The sequence below is a fragment of the Podarcis melisellensis genome (assembly GCF_964234715.1).
Source record: "Podarcis melisellensis genome assembly, chromosome: 3".
In the NCBI taxonomy this organism is placed as follows: domain Eukaryota; kingdom Metazoa; phylum Chordata; class Lepidosauria; order Squamata; family Lacertidae; genus Podarcis; species Podarcis melisellensis.
Window position 1 is genome coordinate 61,514,081 of NC_138530.1, and position 25,116 is coordinate 61,539,196.

Below are 25,116 nucleotides of genomic sequence, written 5' to 3' on the forward strand. Positions count from 1 at the left end.
CACGGGGATTCGAACCAATGACCTTCTGATCGGCAAGCCCTAGGCCACCCACATCCCAAAATCAAATTTAGGAAGGTGAAATCTAGTAATACTGTTCATTAGCATGTGCAGAATTGCACTCCTGTTTTAGATATTTGCATAGCCATCAGGAAACAATTGATTTGTAGTATACACCATTCCCTAGGGTTTAGCAGTTTTGAGACTTCATCTGCAGAGTGGTGGTTATCAAGGCAGATCCTAAATATTCTGCTTCCTGAGCAAAGGACGGCTTCCCCCATTCCATGTAGAGAAGCGGAACTTGAATCTTCAGCCCTGGTAATGGCATATCATCCTCCAATGCACCCGTGTGGAGCTTTGAGACCCCTGTTCGCTTAGGGCGGTGCACAAAAAAAGATTCGTGGCACACAACTTCGTTCTCCAATAAGCTAGTGGACCTCTGGAGGAATGGCTGAGGGGCTGCCATGGCAGTTTTTTTTTGGAAATTGGCTCACCTAAGCCGCCCTGAGTCGCTGTCAAAGGGAAAGGCGGGCTATAAATAAATATAATAATGGTAGGGATGGCAACGGTTGTTAAGTTTTCATTAGCTTCAATGGGAACTTGATGAGATATTAGGTGATTATAGCTTTTGTCTTGTGTGCTGTCTCCCATAAAAGCAACTAGAAGTGCAACTAAAACCACAACCCCTCGCTGACGTATGTTTAACATATATGAGACACTGCCTCTGTGCACACAGCGGACGCAACAGCACCACAGCGATCCTGCCGCCGACCGACTAGAGCTCGCTGCCGCTTCCCATCAGCCCCCGCGGTCAGAAAGCTTCTCTCCTACGGTCGGGCTCCGCGCCGCGCCGCGGCAAACCACACCCTTTCCAGAAACGTCGCCTTAGCGCTGCGGGATTGGCTGCAGAGCGAAGCCACGCCTCTTCCCGCTCGTCCAATCAAGAGAGGGAGTGCCAAGGTTTGATTGCGCTGAGTCCTTGTCTCGCGCTCAGCGTCTTTCCGCTCATCTCTCGCTTCGGCGTCCGCGCGCGCGTGTCTGTGAGAGAGAAGTCTCGCGGTGGCGGGTGAGTTTTCCCTCCGGCAGCTGCTTCGGTCTCCGCGCGGTGCGCTCGTGCTGCGGGGCGGGCTTCGTTCTGCGCCCTGCTTTAGCTGACGGCTTGGGAAAGTCGTATGAAAGCAGCCCCTCAACGGCTGAAGGAGGACCGTTGGGGCGGGGTTGGCTCTCCCCACGCGAGTTGTGGGTAGCTCCCTTCCCGGCCGATAGGAAGCGGGCCTGTCGAAAGACAAAATAAAATAAAATAAAAAGCAACCCGCCACCAACAGCCCCCTCACCGAATGGTAAAACTCCCCTTCCTGACCCCTCAGCAGCTGCAATGAACGAGCGAGGACAAGGGATTCCTCTGCTTGAGACCTCTCGCCCGCTCTCCCTTCTTCCTGTCACATTGTTGAGGTTTCTGCAAAAGCTGCAGAGTTTGTCCTGGTAACAGTTTCTCATTCAGCTAATACTTTTTTTGTTTTCAATATTTTTATATCACGGTTTAATCATGTTTCCAGGTCTCTGTTTACAAAAAGTCGTTTCCTTCCGCCTCTAAACGCGCGGCCGTCCCTTTCCCTTTCTTCCGTAGAAACGTGACCCTCCGAGTGGTGCAGCAATAAAACTGCTCGCACATTTGCAAAGCTGAACCGGGTCCAGGTTGGTTTCGGATTAGATCGGGGAGCGCGGGTTGAGGTTGCTGCGTTGCAGAGGGTTGGACTGGGAGTCCCTTCCAACTCTACAATTCTCAGTTTGAGGTGTTGGTGAAATGGTGGTTGTGTTAAACATCAGCTGCCTCTTGAGTTAAGGGGCGGGGGGGGGGTTTGAGAAATTGTGGTTCATTCTCTTGGCTGTAAAAGTGTGGCAATGTTTTTTAGTTGTGTGTGAGAGGTGTGTCCCTTTTGAATATTAATACTGCTCCTGCAAACACATGCTATGGATCGAGCTTGAGTTTGGGGAAAGTACTCTACAATTCAATGATTCAATTATTATTTCTAATAATTTATAATACTCCTTCCTTATTACTCTTTTAACTAATTGTGCTTTTACATTGCATTTATAAATATTTCATGTGGATGTATAAGTAAACTGAGTTTGTAGTTTTACCCTAATTATGAAATAAACTCTTCTCTTTGCAGCTGTAGCAAATATTTGCTGATCCCCTCTGGCATGTGCAACAGTAATTTTTAACTGGCACTTGAGTTAATTCAAGTGCTTTGTACTATGTCTCTTGTACTGAATCTCTTAAGACAACTGCTGGAATATTATGGTGTGCCACCAGAATTGGTAAGCAAATATTATTGACAAGCTCAGGAGTGGGGATGTTTTATGGAAGTTTTGTATTAAAACAGAGTTAGAGCTATACAGTTTTCACAGTGTTCCATGACTCCATTCTGTATGCTTACCATCAGCGTCTAGGGTTCTTCTGGTGAGTGTGGAGGAGTAGAGCAGGAAGACGGCTGAATGATTGAGAAATTTGTATATCCTTCCTGGAGAGGAGGAGTCTTGCAGTTTCAGACTTGATTTCAGCACTGAAAGTGCTTCGAACTGCATTTATCACCAATAACATAGTAGTAAAGAAGAACATCATAAGGGACAAGAATTAGGAGTCCAACAATGGCCTTAACAAAAAAAGGACTATAATAAATATCACGGAAGAGAGGCATAAACCACCCTCTATAATCTGATTGATCTATATAATGTGAGTTTGCCTCTCTGTTCCACTCCCTGCTGACCTGAAGAACAAAGCGAGTCCAACTTTCTGTTCTCAGTCAGGAGGGTAGTGCACCAAATAGCAGAGGGGTATTCAGTAGAATAAAGTCTCGGATTGTGAAGGCAGAGCACAGCCACCATGACTAGAGCTACCATGCTTTTCTCTAGAAGGTAGAGCTGGAAGGTTCCTCCTTCCCAGGGATGGCATGAAGTTATCCCCTCCTGATCCTGCCTTCTTTCTGAAGAAGAGTTAGCTCTTTTCTGTATGCTTCCCTACCCTGCTGACTGAGAATCTAGAATGTTTGGGTTGATTATAGATTCTTGGATTGGCACAGATTGCCTTTTTATGACATTTTTTCTTTTTACAGCTTATACAGAGGTGTGAAGTTTGTCTTAATGCCTTTGCTCATATGATTGCATCCCATCTTCCTTCAAACACCTCTTCAGGAGCACACTTCCAACAGTTATGTGCCATCTCAAGAAGCTATGCAGTAAGATCATCAACATTTTTCTTTTTTCCTTAATAGTGCTTATGAAGTGTGTAGGTGTTGGCTTCTTCCATAGCAATTTTACTTCATGACTAGCTTCACATTTCTGCACTATCAGAAATGTTCTCCAGTGTGTCCTTTCCCTTCACTTCTTTCTTTCTTTCTTTCTTTCTTTCTTTCTTTCTTTCTTTCTTTCTTTCTTTTTTATCTTGGGAGTCTTCCATACATGATGATGATTAATGATATTTCTATGCCATCCTGTAACCAAAGTTATTGGTGGCATACATAAAAATGTTTAAAATAAAATATAAGCAATGAAAATAAGTTGCAGTATATGCAACACAGGACAGATTATGTAATAAAATTTAGCAAATATATGCTTTTTCACAAGCAGTTATCTTTTTGTAACTTCTACAGTTCTACACTGTACCTTTTAATAACTTCATGTGCTATTTATTTTTGTTAATGAAATTTCAAGACTGTCCTTCATCACACACGGTTAACACAGGGTGGTTTCCCACATAATGTAACACAGCCTCATATAACATAAAACAGTAATAAACTTAAATTGCTAATAAAAACAATAATCAGTCAAACATGTTGGTGCAGAGTAAATACAAAGGCACATAAAAACAAGTGTATTTTAATTTGACTGTTGACTCCCAGCAAGGATGTTGCCATCTGTGCCTTCAGGAGAAGAGAATTCTACACTCATGGTGCTACGCCACAACAGACAAGTTCGTATCCTCCATCCCGGTAACCGGTTGGTATGGGAAGAAGTATAACAGGGTTGCAGGTCATTTGAAGCTTTAAAAGTCAACACTAGCATCTTAACTGTGCCTGCTAACATATAGGCAGCCAATACAGATCATGCAGAATAGGTGTAAAAATGGTGCAGATGCACCTATCAATACTCCAGTGGCAGAATTTACCACTAGCTGGTTAAAAGACATCTCTGGATGTCTTTAAGGGATCCCCAGTGTAGAGTGCATTTCATTATTATTATTATTATTATTTATTAAAATAATTCAAGGAGGTTTCCCAGGTAAGTAACACCCAGACTATTGAAATGCACTCTAATAGAATAGATAATAGATAGAGTGCATTTCAATAGTCAGGTGATACTTACCTGGGAAACCCCCTTGAACTTGGTACAACCTCCCTTTGAGGAGACATTCACAGGATTGCACAGTCAGTGAGCTTTATTGAATCTCTCCACCCCCAACCCCATTATTTCACGTCAAGTACTTTTTGACTACTGAAATAATAATAATAAAAAATTATTTATATCCCGCCCTCCCCAGCCAGAACCGGACTCAGGGTGGCTAACATCAAAATATATAATACATTAAGACATAAAATTCAGCAATCGACTGAAATACAGATTAAAATCGGATTTAAATCAAAATAAGATCAGATGGATACCCGCAAATTATAACTATGACTATAGCGGTTGGGAACTTTAAGTACTCACCATGCTCAGCTATTTGTATGAGCCGGTGAGAAGAGTTAGAGAGGCCACTTATATGCAGGGTCTTGTAAAAGGAGAGGGGTCAGACTGAGCCCCAACCAAAGGCCTGGCGGAACAGCTCCATCTTGCAGGCCCTGCGGAAAGATGACAAGTCCCGTAGGGCCCTAGTCTCATGCAACAGAGCATTCCACCAGACGGGGGCCAGGGCCAAAAAGGCCCTGGCTCTGGTCAAGGCCAGTCTAACCTCCTTGAGGCCTGGGACATCCAAGATGTTATTATTTGCAGACCGTAAGGTCCTCCGTGGGGCATAGCAGGAGAGGCGGTCCCATAGGTACGAGGGTCCCAGGTCATATAGGGCCTTAAAGGTTAGAACCAGCACCTTAAACCTGACTCTGTACTCCACCGGGAGCTAGTGCAGCTGATATAGCACTCGTTGGATGTGGTCGCACTGCGAAGACCCCGTACGTAGTCTCGCCATGGCATTCTGCACCCGCTGGAATTTCTGGGTCAGCTTCATGGGCAGTCCCGGAGGAGGTAATCAAGCATGGATCACAGTGTCTAGATCAGGGCGAGAAAGATAAGGAACCAACTGCTCAACACGGCGGAGATGGAAAAATGCTGCCTTTGCTGTATCTGTAACCTGTGCCTCCATAGAGACGGAGGCGTCAAGGGTTACACCCAGACTCTTGACAGAAGGTCTGGCACTAATTGCGCCCCTGCAAGGGATGGGAATTTAACCCCCAACCCCATGTCATCTCGACCCAACCAGAAGACCTCTGTCTTTAAAGAATTTAGCTTCAACGCAACCATCAGGCTCCCACGCAACCATCCAGCCATGGCCTTTTGAGAGATACAACACATAAATTATCTATCAGGTAAAATAAACATGCTGAATCAGACGTCAATCAATTTATGAAAACAGTTTCCAACTGAAGCATTCCTGCGGAAACCCCCCCTTTCCCCCCCAATTGTATGATTAAAATTGATGATTCGTGTTTACCTTAAAATCCTGCACAGTAACAATCACCTTTATTTGCCCAAACAGTAAGTGTTTGCATCTGCTACTAAGCTGAAAACCAGCCTACACTTTTTTAATTCCTGCAAAACGCATCTATCTTAAGGTTTTGTTAATGTGCACATACATTTTATTGGCTAAAATATAGATGACAAAGCAACAAAAGTTATTTAATTGGTTGACAGCTGTTTTAAAAATATTCTCATTTAACTTGAAGAGGATTGCTTGATTCTTAGGTGTCCTGGGCATGGGAAAGAAAAAAGTATGGATCTACCCGAAGTTTCGTTCGCAGACTGGGGAAATATCTTTCTTTAACTCCTTGTCCAAGGCCTCAGTTTCAGGTATAGGGGTTATTGCAAAGTGTAAGATTAATACAATTTTAATACATTATTTAAAATCATGTTCTGTGTGGCATATAATAATGTAGGGAACAAACAGCAGGCATCCCTAAATGAATTCTACTGGAATTGTGCTGTTTAGGATTTGGAAATTGGTTATAGAAATGTATTTTGAGTTATGGTAGAAATGATTATTATCCAGCACTGAGAATTAAGGAGGAAAATGGATAAAGGGAAGGGAAAATCCTAAATATTTCTATGCTATGAATATGAAAAAGAAGTATTTGAGAGTCCAGAGCTAAATGATTTTGGAGACAATGAGATCATCTATGCTGTAGTACTTGGGGGGGGGGTACTGAATACTATCTGCTAGCCATTGCAATTCAGCTAAAAGATGGTGCTGTAACTGTGCTCCTGAAAAACAAATTGAGAGAATTGTGCTCTCTCCCACCTAAGTGTTGGCTTTTCAAAAGAGTTATGGTGGTAGTGCCTCCAAACCTCTTGAAACAATATGTATAACCCTGCTGTTGACAGTTCTAGTTTACCTCATCTTAAATGAATGATTAGAATTTTCAAAGATAAAGACAAGGAGTAAAAAAGTGGTTGGAAGTATGGCATTGCTACCAAAGAGGGCAATAAAGAGTTGTCAAGTTGGAGGCTGCTTCTTGCCATTTGTGTACAGTGGCTTGCCATGCAGATCAGGTGATACTCACCATGTCTCACTACTCTTTGCCCTTGCGGTTGGATCCATGCAGTGAGCCTCTGCGCATCACATATTGACACACAAAGGCAGGCAACCCGCAGTGGCTTAATTGGTGGCTGATTTGTCTGTTCTTGCTCTCAAAAGGTTATTCTGCTTGGCAAATAGCTGATAGGATATCGGACAGGACAACAACATCGTTCTCCTGCACCACTCACTAAACAGAGAAATAATTCATTAAAATACTAGAACTAGTGGATGCTTGATATTTTTATTTTGTATATATACAGTATATATAAATGTATACTGATATACATTTATAGACTTTTAATAATATTTCTTCCCTGCTGCCTTAGGTAATCCAGAGTTTGAATTCTTTGACATCTGAGCAAAGTATTTCTAGTAGCTCTGTTACACCATCTCTTGCTGATGTTTTGTGGATGGCAGAAAATGAGAAAGAACCATACGCTAGATTTAGGTAAGTAAAACTGACATGTCTTTAGAATAAATGTTTGTTTTATAATGGAATTGTCTCAGTGATTCTTAGCTACTGCTTTCTTTACTTGAGAGACAATAACAATCAGCATTTGATTTTTTACAAGAACATCATCCAAGCTTTTGCAGGCACATTTATATTTCTCAGTAATGGGTTGTATCCTGAGAATGGAGAGTGAGGGAAGATGAGGAGGGTGGCTTTCTCATTCCCTTTCCTTCTGCCCACCCACTGAGAAATGCCTCTCTTAAATGTCAGGAGACACGTCCCCCCCAAAGAACAGTGGCATGGGGGGTTTTATTGAGAGAAGAAGATTGCCCAATATGTAATAGAAGCACTTTGTACAAGTAGACTTCTGATTGTGCATAAGAATATAAGATGAACCTGCTGAATCAGGCCAGTGGCCCACCTACTCCAACATCCAGTTCTTTCAGTGGCCAACCAGCTGCTTATGAGAAGTGAACAAGCAGGATGTGAGTACAACTGCACTCTTCTGCACCTGAGAGAAATGCCCACAAAACACAGACATATATAGAATTGTGCTGCAGAACACCTAATGTTGAGTTCTGTCATGGTCAGATTGAATATGTTTGTATATCTCTTTACAGTAATAATTTTGGCTTTTTCAGTGTTTCCTCTGTTCACTTATAAATCTATACATTGGTATTTTCTAGATTTGATGAATGGAGAGGAGTTATGCCGATTGCTACAAAAGGAAGTATGCAAAACTTAACTGTTGTGAATGAAGATGCATTCAAAAAAATTTCTGCTCTTGAGAATGAATTAGCTCATCTTCGTGCACAGATTGCAGCAATTGTGGCAGTGCCTAGATCAGGAAATGATCAACCATGTAAGCCTGTCTTTGTGATTCCTGATACATGTGTCCATGCATGGCTCCTGCTCTTCATAATGTCCAGTCACACTGCCATCTCATAGCAACATTTATATAGAAAACTCTCTTGATATTTCATTGTCCAGCACACAGTGTTCATATGTTTAAAAGTTAGATATGTAGTGTAGGCAAGAGAAAACGAAATAACATATATTAGAGTCTAGTCAACACACTAGAGAGGAGAGTTATTGGGAATTTTGCCTGAATCCAAAGAACTCGCAATTATTTCTGTATATTCCTAGGAGGGAACAGCATTCCCCCCCCCCCACCGCCCCTGCCCCCCACAATGCTGCCTGGTAAACTTCTTTTCAGATTGAGGGAAAAGTATAGTATAGTATAGAGGTCTACTGTTCAATCAAAAAAGGGGGAGTCATGGTTGTTGTTGTGTTATAAAATATTCATTAATTATGTAAATGAAAGTTGGGGCTCTGTGCATTGCCCATATTTTACCATTGTACCATAACAGCTGAAAATGTTACTATATTCTTCAGGATTCAGCCTTTTAGAAATGAGGATTATAAACACTTTAACAAATAAATTTGTAAACATTTTCTTGTAGCCCTTATATCTATAGTAATGTGCTTGAAAAGGTGTAATAATGATGTCTGAAATCTTAAACTAAAGAAGGACTGTGAGTGACTTTAGTGGTGGGAGGTTGTCTAGTATAGTTTATTTACCATATTTTTATCCAATTCTTTCTCCATGGAATTCATGGCACTATTTATAATATTACATTTTACCCATGCAATATTTCTGAGGAAACCTAGGTTAAGAGAGAGTCATTCAGTAGTTGTCATGGCTGAACAGTGATCTGAATCCAGGTCTTCCTTGTCCAAGTCTGAAATCTGCCAGAACCAGTGTAGCATAATGATTTGTCTGTTGAATAATCTTTTTAAAAGAACCTTTCAAGGTAGTATGATTTTGTTCCTTGGAGTCTTCTGTTGTTTCATGGAAGACAACTCTTGCTAGACTTTGCTGGTAGTGTTAAAAGTGCATCAAAGGACCTTCATGCCATTGTCTTATCAACATTAAAGTTCCCTAATATCACCTCTTTAATTGTTTAATAGGTTCAGGCATTGTGAATTCTTCAAACATGGCCTTTAATGCTCTCTCACAGCCAGGAGTGACTTCGACACCAGTCCCAAGTTCTCACATTGCTGTTCCTCCACCGCCACCAGCACCACCATGTCCAGCTGTACCGCTATCTAATTTTGATTCCTGTAATTCAGCCATTGAGCTTATTAAACAACGTCGGGCTTCAAGTAAGATAAGAAATACTACAGATAGTACAGGTTGGCAGAAGGAAGAAGCTCTTCCCACTATGATGGATGTTCTGAAGGATATAAATAAGATCAAACTAAGAGCAGTTGAGAGGTATGTTGAGCAGAACATGCGTTTGAAGATAAAATAATGAATATAAAATATGGTCAACATCTTCCCTCTGAGAAGTTATTTAAGAGTGCCTGAAACTGGTGTTATATGCACAGGTGCCTAGCTGCTGTCAGCACCCACTCCTGCTTGAATGCACTTGACTGATGAGTGAATACATAAATTGTACAGAACTCACACTGAACTAGCAAAATTATTTCCCCTGAAAATCTAAGTTGGTGCTCATAAACTTCCTTCCTTTCCCTGTTGTGCTGAGTGGGTGACAGAGACATGGCATTGAAACCTCTCCTGATAGTTCATTATAGCTGCTACAAATCATTTTTGCTATATAATGTATTTATTTTTATTTAACAAACTGTGTATACAACTTAACTCTAAATACAGTTGCACCTTGGTTCTCGAAGGTAATCCATTCCAGAAGTCTGTTTGACTTCCAAAACGTTCAAAAACCAAGACACAGCTTCCAATTGGCTCCAGGAGCTTCCTGCCCTCAAGCGGAAGCTGTGTCGGACATTCGGCTTCTGAAAAACATTGAAAAACCGGAACACTTACTTCAAGGTTTTCAGCATTCGGGAGCCAAAACGTACGAGTACCAAGGCATTCAAGAACCAAGGTACTACTATACAACCTCAAAGTGGTTTACAAAGATGATAAAAATCACATCAAGATGGCCAAAAAAAAATCAATTTTTAGTTAAAAACAGTTTATTTTGAAAAGGAAGATCAATAAAATCAAAAGCTAAAAATATATGTTCTACAATTTGTTGAATTCAAATAATAAGTCGTAACAGGTTAGCTTCCTTTTTTCCCTAAGGAGTCTTTTCCTGGATCTGAAAATGAACTGAAATCAAGAATGAGGTGCATGATACCAAATTTGATACCTGAATGCATCAGCACATCACATAAATTTGCACGAGGTTGTGCTGTTGTGAAGGTGCCTACTTGTCATGTAGTTCAATACGTCTTGGTGTCAGCTCCCCAGACATAGATGAAGAATTGGCTACCACTTTTATTTGAAAAGTTCAAGTGGCTCCTTCATGCTCTCACATGCAGCTGAACTCATGGGAAAGGATCTACAGTGGACTCAATGAGTTCTTTAACTCTCTTCCTCAATACTAGGCCAGGTGCACATAGTGTCAAGTGTACAGCAAGATACCCAGAATTTACTTTGCATGAGAATGCATTGATTCTTTTCAAAGTGACCCTTTGCTTACAGAAAGCACTTTGATCCAGCGCTTTGATCCTGTCTGTCAAACAGGGAAGAAAACAACTTTCGCAGATACACCTCTCCTTGTGCCACTTCCCATGCTATTCTGAAGAGTACCCCCAATCCTCTGAAGTAGATTTGTGAAGGCTTTGGTGGTTGAAGAGGAGAGAGGGAATACATGAAAGTTTTCTCTTTCCTGGTTGTATTGTCAGAAGCCTTCCTGGAATAAAAAAAGCCTTCTATCTGTGGAGGGTCACAGAACTGAAGAGGGTGGCAAGTAGTACTGCATGCATTTACTATGTAGGAGAAGCAGCATCTTTGACTGAAGATTGCAAACATTTTGGCTCTCTTTCCAGATCACCAGGAGGTACACCTCTACCCAAAACAAAAAAAAGAATTGCATCACAGTGGGATCCAGCAGCTTTAATAGCAGAAGCTCTTAAAGAGAAATTTGCATCACAGAACAATGATGATTCCTTTGATAAAGAGAACAGATCCTATGGTGCTTCTCCATTTTCCAGTCCAGATACCCCAGTGGTATGTATCTGGTTTTTTTTTTTTTTGTTAATGGCTTCTGTCATTTATATATGGCATCAATACTAGTGATATAGAATGAAATAGTTTGTCATTTTATTAATTATAGATATTTTTGTACAGCTCTTCTTTAAAATTGCTAGGGCAACCTACACAAGGACATATAAAGTCAGTTAAAATACACTTACAGCTTACAGTTTATATTAAAAGAAAACAGTAACAATCATAACAGGTGTAACTGTAGTACAGTATAAAAAAGATCAACAGCATTGAAGAGATCTAAAACATACTAAGAGATGTAACCAAATTTAAAAGATTAATGCTGCTACAAAAGCATTAAGCATGGTTTTAAAGCTAGTGGAGGAAACTTGAGAGCGGACTTCCTGAAGGAGGCTCCCATGTTCCAATTATGATCATTTACCCATGATTAAGGATTGGGATAGGGTTGCCTCTGCACTAGCTGAATGTCTTTCCCATCCTTGCCCAGTGCTGGCAAGTGCTTTCCATCTTCTGCATTAGGGGCCAGTAGAAGGAGGCTTACTTTCAAAGTACAGGGATGGCTTGAATTCTTCTGTTGTCTTACAGAGAGAGGATGCCACACAGTAGCTGTACAGTTGTGATCCTAAGTTTATTTTCTTGTGATACTTTCTCTTGACCCTTATTGAATTCAGGAAATGAGTTAAAAAATAAACTGCCATGCAGTAGTTTCAGTTATTCAGAAGCTGGTGGGAGATTTATAGATGCATTTTGAATTAAATAAATAACTGAACAACAATAATTGCATATGTATACTGCCCATATTTACAGAGACATTAAAAATACAACAGCTACTTCCAAAATTAGCAAAACCAGTTATAAAAACATTAGCAAAATATACCAACATACACACAATGGCTAAGAACAATTAAAAACCCATATAAAATGAGTTTAGCCACATAATACTAGAACATGACAAACTCAAAGTGGGAAAGGAAGTTGTGAAGCAACCCATGAAACTCTTTGTCATGAAGAGCAGCTGATTTGTTCACATTGGACACAGGAGCAGGTGATGAAATAATTCATTCTGAAAAATGAGTAAATTTTGATATTTCATATCAAATATCAAAATTTGTTATTTCATATCAAAATGCTTCTTTTAAAACAGATGAGTCATTTCCTAACAAATTGGTTGTTTATTGTAGGCCTATGTTTGACATTCTCACTTGCTCTACATTGAAGCTTCTTGTTTGGCCTGTTCATTAAGATTGGAGAAAAGTGTTAATCAACTCGTATATTCCTCTTCAATCTTTTCTAAAAATAGCATTTAAAATGTGTTTTGTTTCAGGTTGGCTGTCGCGTTTTGAAGCCAAGTATGAAGCAGACGCTTATTAGAACTAATGAGCTGATGTAGGTATCACCTGCAAAACCAGCAATTCATATTTAGCCATGGTGTAGAGCTTCTTGAGAAAAGCTCTGCCACTGGTTTCGTAGACCTTGATACTGTGCTATAAAGCAACGGCTTTTAGAGCTAGCTGTTTTTCATTAATCTACTTCAGCAGCCAAGCATCTGGAATTTGTTTGCGTAAAATATTTTATTAGCAGGAGTATGTTTTACTGGTTTTTATAACAACTTTCTAGTCTGGGCTGCAGAATTTAAAGCAGACACATAAACATGTCAAAAAAGGGAAGAGAATAGTACCATAGAAACAAAATATAAATTAATTTGGTTATATGTAGATGATAATATATTTACGAAACGGTATCCTGTTCATTTGTTTTCCTGTAATGGGATTAGCTATTGTGTGAAGAGTTGATGCGTGTTGTGGCTTTTGGCCTCTCCCCTGCACATTCACATTCTCGGCAGCCTTACTTCAACACATTGAGGATATCTCTGCAGAGGGAGCATCTGTCCCACCTAACACATGTAGCCTTTCCCCATCAACTGAGACCCTTATGTACGGAGCTTGCATGTGCTTGATGGGCTTTCCCTTTGCGATCTTGCCCCCAATGCATTTACAATGAGGGAGAGGTTGGGGGTGAAGACACAAAGACAGGACCAGTGGACAGAGCCCCACTTCCTCTTACATGATTGCTAATTTCATGATGGGAACATCACTGAATAGGGTTAATGTGTTGATAATAAGGAATAGCTTCCTCAAAATTATCCCTTTCTCAATTTGATTCAGTGTTGCAGCCTTATAAGATCTCAATAATTGGCACCAGTGGTGTTTGCTTGGTTTTGAGTAAGAGACCATTAATTTCCTTGAATACTGTAAAAGTTTGTAAAGAAAACACAGGAACTGTGTGCATATTTGAAATGCATGATTCAAATAAATATTGCTGTTGACTATTTGCACTCCAGTAAATTTTGCTTACAAAAGAAATCTTTATGTCTAAACTGTATGATCATTCTCCATGACTGAAATATTTCAGATTTCGTAGTCTTGTGTATGAAGATTTGTGGAGGAATATAAGCTATATGATATGTCATTCCCCTTGTAACTTACAGTACACTATACAGGGTCAAAGTCTCATCTAAAAAAGTTTGCATCTCTTCTACCACAACCATTTAAACTCTGGATGCCCCGTCATACATGCAACCTAGATATTGCAGAGCCCAGAGAGTTTCTGGATTTTACCCATAATGTGTGTTTATCAGGTTCTCCCCATGTATTCAAACCTTCTGGTGGACTCTTGCGGACTTTTGAGTGTTGCTTTTTATTTATTGTATTTTTATATTTTTATTTACTTACCGTATTTATATTTTTATTTATTTTCCCAGTTACAGTGCATTGTTCCTTATAATTCTTGCAAATGGGTTTTTTTGTGTGGATGGCAAGCAGAGGAAATTTGGCTCAATATATTGGTTTCTTTCCCTGAGATTAAATTGCTTCCTTCTGATAATTTGTTGCTTGATATTGTATTCTGTTCCATCATTGCATGGTTCTTTCTCAAGGGAGAGATAACTTTTAGTTCTGTATAAAGACATTACTTGGCCTGTATCATAAATAATGTGATAGCAGTAAATGCATGTAATTTGAATGTTGGCTATGTGTGCCTGTTTAGTTATTGAGTGATGTGCCACTCTAGAGCTAACAGTACATTGATGTCTGTCTTAGTATGTCACCTCTTAATTGTAAACAATTAGCAGTGTGTGATATATAGCCTTTTAATATTTAAACAGTGGGTTAGAGATAACTTGGAAGCCATGTATGGTTGGGTGGTTTTTTGTGGCAGTAATGGAAATTCTAGGACAAATTAAAAGATATGCAATACTTGCCTTCTTATCAGATCTAAACCTATTTATCTTCAACAACAACAAAAATGCATTGTATAATTTGCAAAGTATTTCTCAGTTAGTTTTGTAGCATATTGTCTGTCTCTCAGTTGTTTGAGGGGAGAGGTGAAAAAGGAGTCAGGTTGGAAGGATAGCAGATGCAGGAAACTCTTCTTCTAGCAGTATGTCTAAGCTATATCAAAGGTTTCCAGAAGGCAAGCAGCAATTCACAAGATAATTAAGGCCCTGCATACACTTTGCATAACAATGTCAGTAACAGCCCCCCAAAAAACACATTTTGGATTTGAGTGTTATCTATATCTCCTTTAGACACGGCAATTATTACTCTCAACTGTTGTAGATTTTATTGCATAAAAATCTTTATACCATACATTTTGAGTGAGTAAAAACCTTGTCTTAATGAGTGTTTCACTCATGCTAAAAGAGAAATATTTTATAGGAGTTGTTTTTTCCATGTTTGTCATAATTTTCAGTTGCTTGTAACTTTTCCAAACGGAACTCATTTTGTATTTGAATGTTCAGTTGTGGTTGTATTTTGAACAATGAAATTTTGAGAGTGAGGTTGGTTTTCATAGAATCATAGAATTGGAAGGGACCCTGAGGACTATCAAGTCCAGGGTTTCCCAAACTTGGGTTTCCATCAGTTTTTGGGCTACAATTACCATCATCCATGACCACTGGTACTGTTAGCTAGGGATGCTGGGAGTTGCAGTCCAAAAACTGAGAGAGACCCAACCTAAACTAGACTAGCCTAAATCCATTTTGTTTCACTGTCACTGGTCCTCAATCATAGGTTCATTCCATCCCTGTTTGCGGACTTAAAAATTAGGATGATGTTGATGCATTTTACATGCACTTCCCCACAAAACACACAGATTTCAATGCTTTTGAATGCATTTCCTCTTTTAATATGACTTAATTTACCATATTTTTCGCCCTATAGGATGCACTTTTTCCCCTCCAAAAATGAAGGGGAAATGTGTGTACGTCCTGTGGGGCGAATGCAGGCTTCAGGAAGCTATCTGCAAGGCTTGGGAGCCCGCGGGAGTTCCCGTCGGGCTCCCTAGGCTTGCGGATAGCAGGCTGCATCCCGAAGCCTGGGGCGCGGAGTAGTGCGCCACGGGCTTCAGGCAGATATCCGCCTGGGGGGAAAATATTTTTTCCCCTTTATTTCTCCCTCCCCCCAAAAAAACAACTAGGTGCGCCCTTTAGGGCGAAAAATACAGTACATAAAATACGTATTATTGTGCACAGTTTTTTGGACCAAAACTATTGTTTAGTTTAGCATGTTTAGCTTGGAGAAGAGGAGGTTAAGGGGTGATATGATAGCCATGTTCAAATATATAAAAGGATGTCACATAGAGGAGGGAGAAAGGTTGTTTTCTGCTGCTCTAGAGAAGCGGACACAGAGCAATGGATCCAAACTACAAGAAAGAAGATTCCACCTAAACATTAGGAAGAACTTCCTGACAGTAAGAGCTGTTCGACAGTGGAATTTGCTGCCAAGGAGTGTGGTGGAGTCTCCTTTGGAGGTCTTTAAGCAGAGGCTTGACAACCATATGTCAGGAGTGCTCTGATGGTGTTTCCTGCTTGGCAGGGGGTTGGACTCGATGGCCCTTGTGGTCTCTTCTAACTCTATGATTCTACTGCAAAATCCAGAGGAATGTATGATTGCATTCTGAGCCAAAAGGACGATCAGAAAAATATGGAACAAATTCCTCCGTCATCCTGATTGTGAAAATGGTATCTCAGTCACATCCTTTACCGTAGATGTTAATGACCAACCCATGTATTTTAAATGTGATTAACACATGCTTCTAACCACCAGAGGGCAATCTGATACTATAGCTTTGCGCAAAAAAAATAAAAATAGTTTTGCTTTTATATTGCCTGTCTTCCATAGACAGCACCTTTTCTTCCCAGAAGTAGAGTTTAACAACCAAATACCTTGGTTTTGTTTTTAGTCTGTTGATATTCATGCTATAAAGTTTCTTGGTCTTTCTAGTTTCTAAAAGAACTCGAGCGTAGAAGGCTAGTTTCTCAAAAGCTGCAGTTGCCTGGTGATAAACAGGATTCCTGCATATCCAGAGGTAAATTCCCCTCTCTGTGGGCTCATTACCACATATTTCTCTACTATTGTGCTATGCTACTTGTTCTCTTAGCAGTCCCCCCGCACCCTGATTTGTGTGGCATCCCCATTCTGTTGGTGTCTTTAGAAGATTACAGCTGCATCAGCACTTGGAACTAGACCAGCTAGCTGACCAGCTATTTCTTAATGTAGTAGTATGTGGACTGTAGTGACCGTGGTATTTCTCGTGTGAGTTCTTTGCTCAGTGTGCTTGCTGCTGTCTTCCCCTTCTCCCTGTGGTCTGTTAATATTTATCAGTGGAGTGAAACCTCTACAAGTGCTCAGTCCTCATGATGCATGGTTGTTCTTTGTCTTCTGGTGCTTGTGCATCTCCTGATATTGTATGGGAGCTCTAACTCTTGGCAGTTGTGTTTTGCAGTTCTCTCTTACATTTCATACGGTCTTCTTTCCAAAACCAAAAAATCAATGCATTGCATGGCATAGAGTTACCATTGCCTGGCACAGAATTAGTAATCACCTCTGTAGCCTGGATTTCTTGGATCTCCTGGACCCTGAGATGCAAATGGGACTTGAGGTTCCTTTATTTGGAGCATATTCTAGGGCTTATTTTTTATAAAGCAGAAGTGCCATCTGGTGATACACTGCTAATCATAAGAATTTTGGTGCACTAACATACCTCCCATAATCCAGTAATCTGCCCTCAAGTCATTTTTAGTATCTTAAATAATACATTTTATCTGATAAAACTTTTTGCTTCATCTAAGGAGTTTTGCATCTTTTAAAATACTGATTTTTTCCCTACAGCATTTTACCATGCATTTAGCATTATTTCAAGTTAAATAAGTAGAAGGGGGAAACTCAGCTATAGAGAATATCATCCTGCGAATAGAGACAGCACTTTGGTTGTGGTTTATTTTTAATTTGCTTATCTTTCAATTGATAAATGAGCATTGGCTTATATTTCACACTAGGGTTAATATAGGTTGAATAAATTCTCTGTACTTGGTGTTGACTAACTTTTATATTTATGGATATTTGATAAAAAACACTGCACAGAACTCTGACACTTGGAAAATTATGGAGTGCAGTATGTTCTCAACTGCTGGAAAAGCCCGAAAATGGGATCAAAATTTCTAGCATATTAACTCATAATGCAGATTGGCATAGGCAGCCCAAGTAACAAATGGCATGAAATTTAATGTTGGGCTATAGGAGTCATGTTACCCTTTCCCACCCTCATCAGTTTTTGATTTGGTAATGGAGAATTTCTACTAGCACTCAGAAATACATGGTTTGTTTCCTTGACTCACAAATATAAAAGTTATTAGGATACTTCTGTGATCAAGAAGGGCTTCAAGAGATCCTGATTTTTTTTGGAGGGGGGAAGAATCCTGATTAAAGAAAAGTGAGAAAATAGGGGATGTTTTGATATCTAAAAGTTCTGAGAACTTCTTACTAATTGTATGATGTGCTCTAAGAGGGCCAAGCCAAACGGATTGCTGTGATAAGAAGTATTACCCACTCCTGAACCAATTCTGAACTGTAGGGGGATTTTCAGAAATAGTCTAGAGTGTTCAGCAGGCTTGTAGAATTCAACCTGTATTTATAAACAGCATCTGAAAGTGGCAAAAATTCTTGTGAAGATGCAAGCACAAAGCAAATGCTTGACTAAATTGGCTAAAATGTGAGATATGCACATATGCAAACACCATCCTTCTGTATTTTTTTTATTAACAGTTATCTTTTGACATGAATACTTACAGCAGTATGTTAAAGATACAGTTTAGTTCTTGGCATCACTGCATAGCAGTCACAATTTCACACAAGGCCTTGTTCAGACCTAACACTAAACCACAGTTTGTCTGTTTAACTTAACTGTAGTTTGTACATCCAAACCCTCCCCAGCCACCTAACTATGGCTTATATACAACCAGGATATTAGAATATGAAATCATGGTTTGAAGCTGGTTCATGATTCTCTGCTTGCTTGAACTATGTTCGTCATTGCAGCCAAACTTGCTATCCTGGGTTAACCCCTTTTGTTCCAGCCTTGTATCCCAGCCACCCACATGGGTAAGAGTTGTTAGAAAATGCTCATGCAGCCAAGTGAATCTCACTGGCAGTTTTCCAGCTCTTTCCTTCGTTCCTCCTCTGCCTAGCATTAGGGTTCCCCACACCCATGCCATGACAAGCTCTTCCTTTCCAGCCTGCCAACCTAGCTCCACTTTGCAATGAGAAAATTTATGTCATTTTTTTACTAGCATGTATCCAAGAGCACATGTTGAAAGCATTCCTTTGTTCTTAGTATCTTACCCCAATTTTAAAGACAAATGCAGCTTCACAAAAATCCTATCTATAGCAAGTACATGAAGCTGACCTTTGTTCTTCCCCATTTATGTGCTTTTGGCAGTTCTGTTTCTGGGAAACACTCATGACCCTTCAGTCCCCCTTTGGTCAGTATCATGCTATCACCATGGACTCAGGCAGTCCAAGGATGATTGCTCACTCAGAGTAATCATACTAGTACCAAGGTTTGAAGATTGTAAACAACGTGTGATAGCAATTATTGGGGAGAGTGTTTTTTTTTAAAAAAAAATTACATAAACACTCTGTGTTACTTTGTATTCCCTTGGAAAGATGGTGTTGTTTATGTGTGTCAGCTACATTAGCAATATCTCAGCTCGGCTGCTGCAGACTAGTAGTAGCTGTTGCTACAGAAGCAAAGGACAAGAAAGAGAGAGGGATTTTTGTTGACACATGAAGAAAAGTACAAAAGGGAACTCTAGAATATGAACTGCATTGAGGCGATACATAGCCAGCTGTCCAAAGAAATGTCCTTGAAAGGGATCAGTTGTTGCATTCTTCAGTTCTGTGCAAAGATGAACACTCTCAAAAGCTTTTTAAAATTCTCACTACTCACTATAAGCACTCTGGGGTAGAACCATGCACTATGCTGTTCTACTATAAAGTAGCCTCACTCCTAGATACAGATGCCACCCTTGGCTACTGGGCAGTCAGCAGCATTGGTGGCCAAGACAGGCTGCTCCATTGCTGGCTAGGCAGATCATCTCTTCTGCTCCTGGAATTTCTGGAGAGGCATCTTCAGTGGCAAAGCTTCAGTAAGTGCCGTTATCATGGTAGCCATGTACAAACATCAAGAGGACAAAGAGGCTGATGGTGACTGTACCAGAAACAACTGCTATATCAGCCTGAATATGCTGTCAGATGCCTCAGAGGAACTGTGCAATGGGACCAAGAGGGCTGATGAATTGCCTGTGTATTTCCTACAGTCTTTTGAGGACTGGTTCACCACCTTCCTTAGGTTCCAAGATAGGAAAAGAAGAAGAGCAACCACCATCCAGAGCTCCAACTACAGATAAGAAACTTGACATAATGCAGACCTTGGCCCCAGAGATAGGTCTGTCAGAAGTCGGAGTCAGGAATGATTTTTACAAAGTTGGGAGCAGACTTCAAATATGTTCAGGTATGAAACAGAGGTTGGTGGTTTGGGGTATGTTCATGTCTGTGGAAAGAGTCCATCTTACACTGCTTGTGGTTGGGAAGTTTAGTGTTTCATTCACAGCTATGAGGGTCTCTGGAGGCAGAAATTGGGCAAGAGTCTCTTGTGTTTACTGGGTGATTGGTAAAGCTGGGTGGGTAGTTCTTTCAGAGCTGGTGTCGGATGATTGAGTATCCACTGGAGTAGTATATGCATCCCTTCCATTATCAGTCATATTTTGGGGTGGCTAACAAATTTCAAAGAAATGGCCATGGAACTGCAGGGAGATGTCTTGCAGCAAGAAATTATTTTATTCATGAGGGTTGAGAAGGAAGGATTTAGAGATGTGTAGGGCATTCTGAAGAACTGGGGAAGAGAGGAAAAGTTTGTGGCTTGTGTTTGGCATGAGGTGTAACAAGTATGTTCCTGCCCCATTTTTGTAGCTAGGTAGTAGTAAGAGAACCAGTAATGTGAAGGCCATGCCATTCCTTGGCCACTGCAGAGGCAGCAGAGTGGGCAACAAATCAGCATTACACAAAACAATCCATTGTATCAATTGTGAACAAAATGCATGGCTTGGTAAACAAACTGGTTTTAACGAACTGTGGCTTGGTGTTATGCTCAAACACAGTCTATTGCTTCCTTTCAGCTTAATGCATATTCATACACAATCATAGTAGCTAAAGTTTGGTCCTACATTTGGTTTTGTTAGGACCATGTGATATTATTTGGCATAGCTTTATGTAAAAAGATGTGTTTTATACTCAAGTCTAACTTCTATTTGCATTTAAAATTTATGTACCTAAATATATATATGATTGAGTATTACCAATGTTATGCTCATCATCTGTTAGCAGAAGAGGAATGGAGCAAATTTTCAGTGATCCCCAAACTAAAAAATCTTCTTTGGAGGATCCCCCCCAGCCCTTCAGAACAGATTTAGGGAAGCATAGGTAGGTAGCGGAAGGGAGGGGAATAATTGGAAATTGCCTAAATCTCTGTTTTGCTGACATGCCTTCCATCAGTTCAGTGGAGAGACAGCGGTGGATGCCATCCGCTGTGCTGAAATATTTGCCACAATACAAAAGCAAGAGTTTCTTTTTGCAGTATGGTTCCCACAGAAATAAATGCTGTTGAGGGTGACTTATGCCCATATCTAGTTAAAGAACTCAGACTGACCCGTGAATAGACTGCTTGGTACATGACCTATCAGAATAAAATTGTCCGTGATAGCCATTCTTCCATTCAAAAATGAAAGAAGATAATGCCCAGAGAAATCTCGTTTTTCAGACTTGGGGAGAACATCAACATACTCTAGAATTTTTGTTTATTTGTCACTTCCAGGTAAATGTGCTTAGGAATTGCAGCCTTTATTTAAAGTGTGTTTCACTGAAATCAGTGAGACTTCTCACAAGTATATGAATATAGTTTTGGAATATTTGAGTAAATTGCAGCTAGGGTTTTAAAGTGCACTGGTATCACAATGTGGCCCACTTGCCCACTTAAATTGAAAAAGAAAGGAATCTGATAAGAATTGTAGAAAAATGTCAAAGTGGAGTTAAATATTGAAACATTCAGTAATTTATCCTTTTCAGCAATCTGTTCATCCCTCCTTTATGGTTGACTTCAATCTTCAGAAAGACACAGAGATACCACGGTAGGTAATTAAGGTTAAAATAATAATCTATGGAATCCTAATTAGCTTTTTCTTATCCTGATATGTGGAAGAAAATCTTGAACAGTCTTTGCTATAGTTTTGACAAGTTAATGCTGCTATTACTATTTATATAAAGCTCCTTTCTTCACAGAGTGAAATGTGGCTTCAAAGTCCATTTTCACACTAATCTAAAGAGATCACACTAGTATTTTATTTTTTCAACCTAAGCTTTCCTTTCTGCCTTGGGACTTATTAAGGTTTACATTCCTTTGGCTTGGAGACTCTGTGGCTCTTGTTGTGTATTTCTTAGTTCTGGTTTTTGGCAAATCACTGATATTTCACTTCTTAATGCTTGCTTTTAGTATCTGTTTTTTAAACTAATGGAAGTAGCACTTCAAGACATTCATTCACACAACCAGGTTTCTCCTACAGTAGGTTGTAATTTATCATGTGCTGGTGGCACAGATAGAACTCCCTTATTAAACGAACAGTGCACTCATCTGTGTCAGGGAAGCTGAGACAGAAAAAACTGATTACCGCTCTAGCTGTGTGAATTGGCTATATGGAGTTGCTATAGGCCTCATTAAGGCAATGAAAGTGTGGGTGTTTCCTAAGCCAGTGTTTCCCAACCGGTGTTCCGCGGCACACTAGTGTGCCGCGAGACCTTGCCTGGTGTGCCGCGAGTCGGGCGGCGAGAGGCGGCGGCGGCGAGGATCCGCGTCGAGCCGGGGGCGGCTCCGCGGTGGTGGTGCCGAGGTTTCTCTCTCCATTCTCCCCTCACACACACACACAGGAAATAACACAGGATCAGCTGACAGGACCCGGCCAATGGGGCGGCGGCGGGGCAGCGCGCGCAAAAGGGAGGAGCGCGAGACAGCGGACGAGGAGGAGGCCGGCATGTCCGGGCAGCAGCAGCAACAACAGCAGCAGCAACTCCCGGCTACGGCTCCTCAAGCCCCGGGCAACCCTACTCCCTCACCAGCCTCGGCCGCCCTCCTGCTCCACCCGCCGCCGCCTCCCCCGCCGCCGCCGGCCACCTCGGCCCCGCCGCCGCCCCCTCCTCCGCCCGCTATCGCCGCCACCACCACAACAGCCGCCGCCGCCTCAGCTGGGCCCATGCATGCTGGGAGCGGCGGCGGCAGCAGCAGCGCCCCGGCGCCCTTCCTTCACGGCGGCGACCCGGCCCTCATGGTTCGGGAGGCGGGCGCGAGAGCCCCACCCCTCGGCGCTCGCCAGCTCCGCGCGCGTCCTTGCCTGGGCGAAGGTGCTTCTTGGACGGGAGGCTGCGGCGACCAAAGACCCCGGCGGCTGTCAGGAGGAAGCGGAGGAGGAGCGGGAGGCTGACCCCGAACTTGTGGGAGGAGGCGAGAGAGAGAAGGCGCTTGGGCAGCCACCCCAAGCCGGCGCACGCGGGCGCCCCTTTGGAGCTGCCCACCTGAGCGCACGGGACAGGAGCGGCGATTTGATTCGCGCCAGGCCACGCTTGCTGCGGAGGGAGGAGGAGAGCGGCGCCTTCCAGCCTCATCTCGCTTCGTGACAGCGCCGACCGAGCCTGAGAGGGAGCAGATCCGAGGGGGATCTCCCCCACCCAGCCACCCCCTCGCCGCCCGCCCTGCTCCTGTCGTGGCAGCTGACGAGCCGACTCGCCCTGACCTGCGGGGTCCCCCACGCCGCCTCCGCTCACGGCGGCGACCCGGCCCTGAACGAGCAGGAGAAGGAGCTCAAGCGGCGCCTCAAGCGGCTCTACCCGGCCGTGGACGAGCAGGAGGAGGAGTTGGAGGAGTCCCTCAGTCCCTCGCTTTGCTGCCTCCTCCCCCCCCCCACCCCAAAGCTTGGAGGTTCCCCGGCAAGGGGGAGGGGAAAAAATTGAAACTTACACTTTCGTGCGTCCCTCCCGGCGTGACGCTGTGCGCTGACGTCACGGGGCTGTAATGGTGGTGTGCCTCGAGATTTTTTTCATCAATCAAGTGTGCCTTTGCCCAAAAAAGGTTGGGAAACACTGTCCTAAGCACAGATGTACCATATCTCATCCAGAGAACTCTTGAGTTTAATCAAAATGTAATGCTGTTGTGTAGCTGTATGTCATAGAGTTCTTCAGCACTGTTCTTCAGTGAATTTCTTGCAGTATGTTGCAACTAAAATGTGTGCCTGAAGCTCTGTTTGCTCAGTACACTTTCTTCCACGTTGTACAAAGGGAGAAAAAGCTTTATATTTCAATCTCTGAGCAGAAGTAAGCTCTTGATTTGACTTGCAAACAAAATGTTCTTTTGCGTTGTTGTGAGTTTGCTTTTCTGCTGTGTTCCAATTCAGGCAACACCTAAGATTTCATGGTAGTTGACTTGTTCCTTATTTTGATGATGAATTTTTTGAAATCAAAGGATAGTTAAACTTTATGATGATTCACATTTCCATTGCAAGATGCATACGGAAGAATGGGCTGACATGTAATTGTATGTACTCACTTGCTTTTTGAAATTAATCTGTCATAGAAACTCCCTCATAATTGTATAACAGTTTGGTTATCATGGAAATTAAGGAGTACTTATGTAATAAGCAATTTTATGGCAAATCTGGAAGTAGATCACACCTAATAGTCACATAACTTATATGTGACTAGTGTAAAAAAAATAATGGATTGGATGATTTTCAAAATGAATTTTCTTTAAATTGTTAAACACATCACACACTCAAACAAGTCTAGGAAATCTTGTATTTTTCTCTGAATTTCAGCAGCCCAAAATAAGATTTAACTATCATCATGAAATGTGCTTGGTGAAGCACTAGTAGATAAGCAAAACCATTAATGGTTCTACTTGTATATAGGAGAAAGTGAGTCCAGAAAATTTCCCCCCTATATATTCAGTAATCAGTTACTGTACTCCCATATTTCTGCTAATTTTGGCATGCAAAACTGACTTCATGAGATTCAAAATGAGCTGTTTGTGATTGTTGTAGGTAGAGTACTTCTCATTATATGATAAAAAGAATGAGCTTATGTCTGACAGGAAATATGACTTTCAACAAATTTTTGGTGGGGTGTGCCTCTCTACTCCCAATGATTGTGGATACATCTCAGCACATTCAATTACTGCAAAATTTCAACAAGATCCATGACTACGAAGAAGCCCTTGCCGATTTTCCCTAAGTGTTTATTCTCCAAGCTTCATTGGGTTGCAGTTTGCCACCATGTTCCTAAATAAGGTAAAATTTTGTGAAAAATATGGACAGATCATTTGAAAATACGAGGAGGGTAGGGATTGGCAACAACTGAACTGAGTTCAGCTTAACTAGAGCAGTGTGGCTTAACACTACGGAGCCGCAGG

The 25,116-nt window shown here is 41.5% G+C and overlaps 1 protein-coding gene across 12 annotated transcripts; it reads left to right on the top strand.

Annotated features, from left to right (window-relative positions):
- The first annotated feature begins 854 nt into the window (after nucleotides 1–854).
- Nucleotides 855–25,092, top strand: MTFR2 (mitochondrial fission regulator 2). Of its 12 annotated transcripts, XM_081907169.1 has the most exons (14): nucleotides 925–1,063; nucleotides 1,625–1,692; nucleotides 2,172–2,319; nucleotides 3,114–3,236; nucleotides 5,956–6,060; nucleotides 7,114–7,235; nucleotides 7,925–8,100; nucleotides 9,210–9,516; nucleotides 11,094–11,274; nucleotides 12,596–12,657; nucleotides 20,994–21,089; nucleotides 21,732–21,793; nucleotides 24,211–24,243; nucleotides 24,799–25,092. In XM_081907169.1, coding segments are annotated over exons 3-14 (1,332 nt in total). In that variant the 5' UTR covers nucleotides 925–1,063; nucleotides 1,625–1,692; nucleotides 2,172–2,256; the 3' UTR covers nucleotides 24,801–25,092. The 12 variants fall into 12 exon arrangements, 11 of the variants coding, with proteins under 11 accessions (XP_081763304.1, XP_081763298.1, XP_081763295.1 ...); XR_014167262.1 differs by having other exon boundaries at nucleotides 21,732–22,413; nucleotides 23,808–25,092; XM_081907170.1 differs by lacking the exon at nucleotides 20,994–21,089 and having other exon boundaries at nucleotides 24,211–25,092.
- The last annotated feature ends 24 nt before the right edge of the window (nucleotides 25,093–25,116 follow it).

Bases quoted from the DNA above. Each gene is read 5' to 3' on its own strand.
- MTFR2 (XM_081907172.1), top strand. From the start codon at position 2,257: ATGTCTCTTGTACTGAATCTCTTAAGACAACTGCTGGAATATTATGGT. The intron at 2,320-3,113 runs GTAAGCAAATAT...TTCTTTTTACAG, and splicing joins ATGGTGTGCCACCAGAATTG to CTTATACAGAGGTGTGAAGT. The intron at 8,101-9,209 runs GTAAGCCTGTCT...ATTGTTTAATAG, and splicing joins ATCAGGAAATGATCAACCAT to GTTCAGGCATTGTGAATTCT.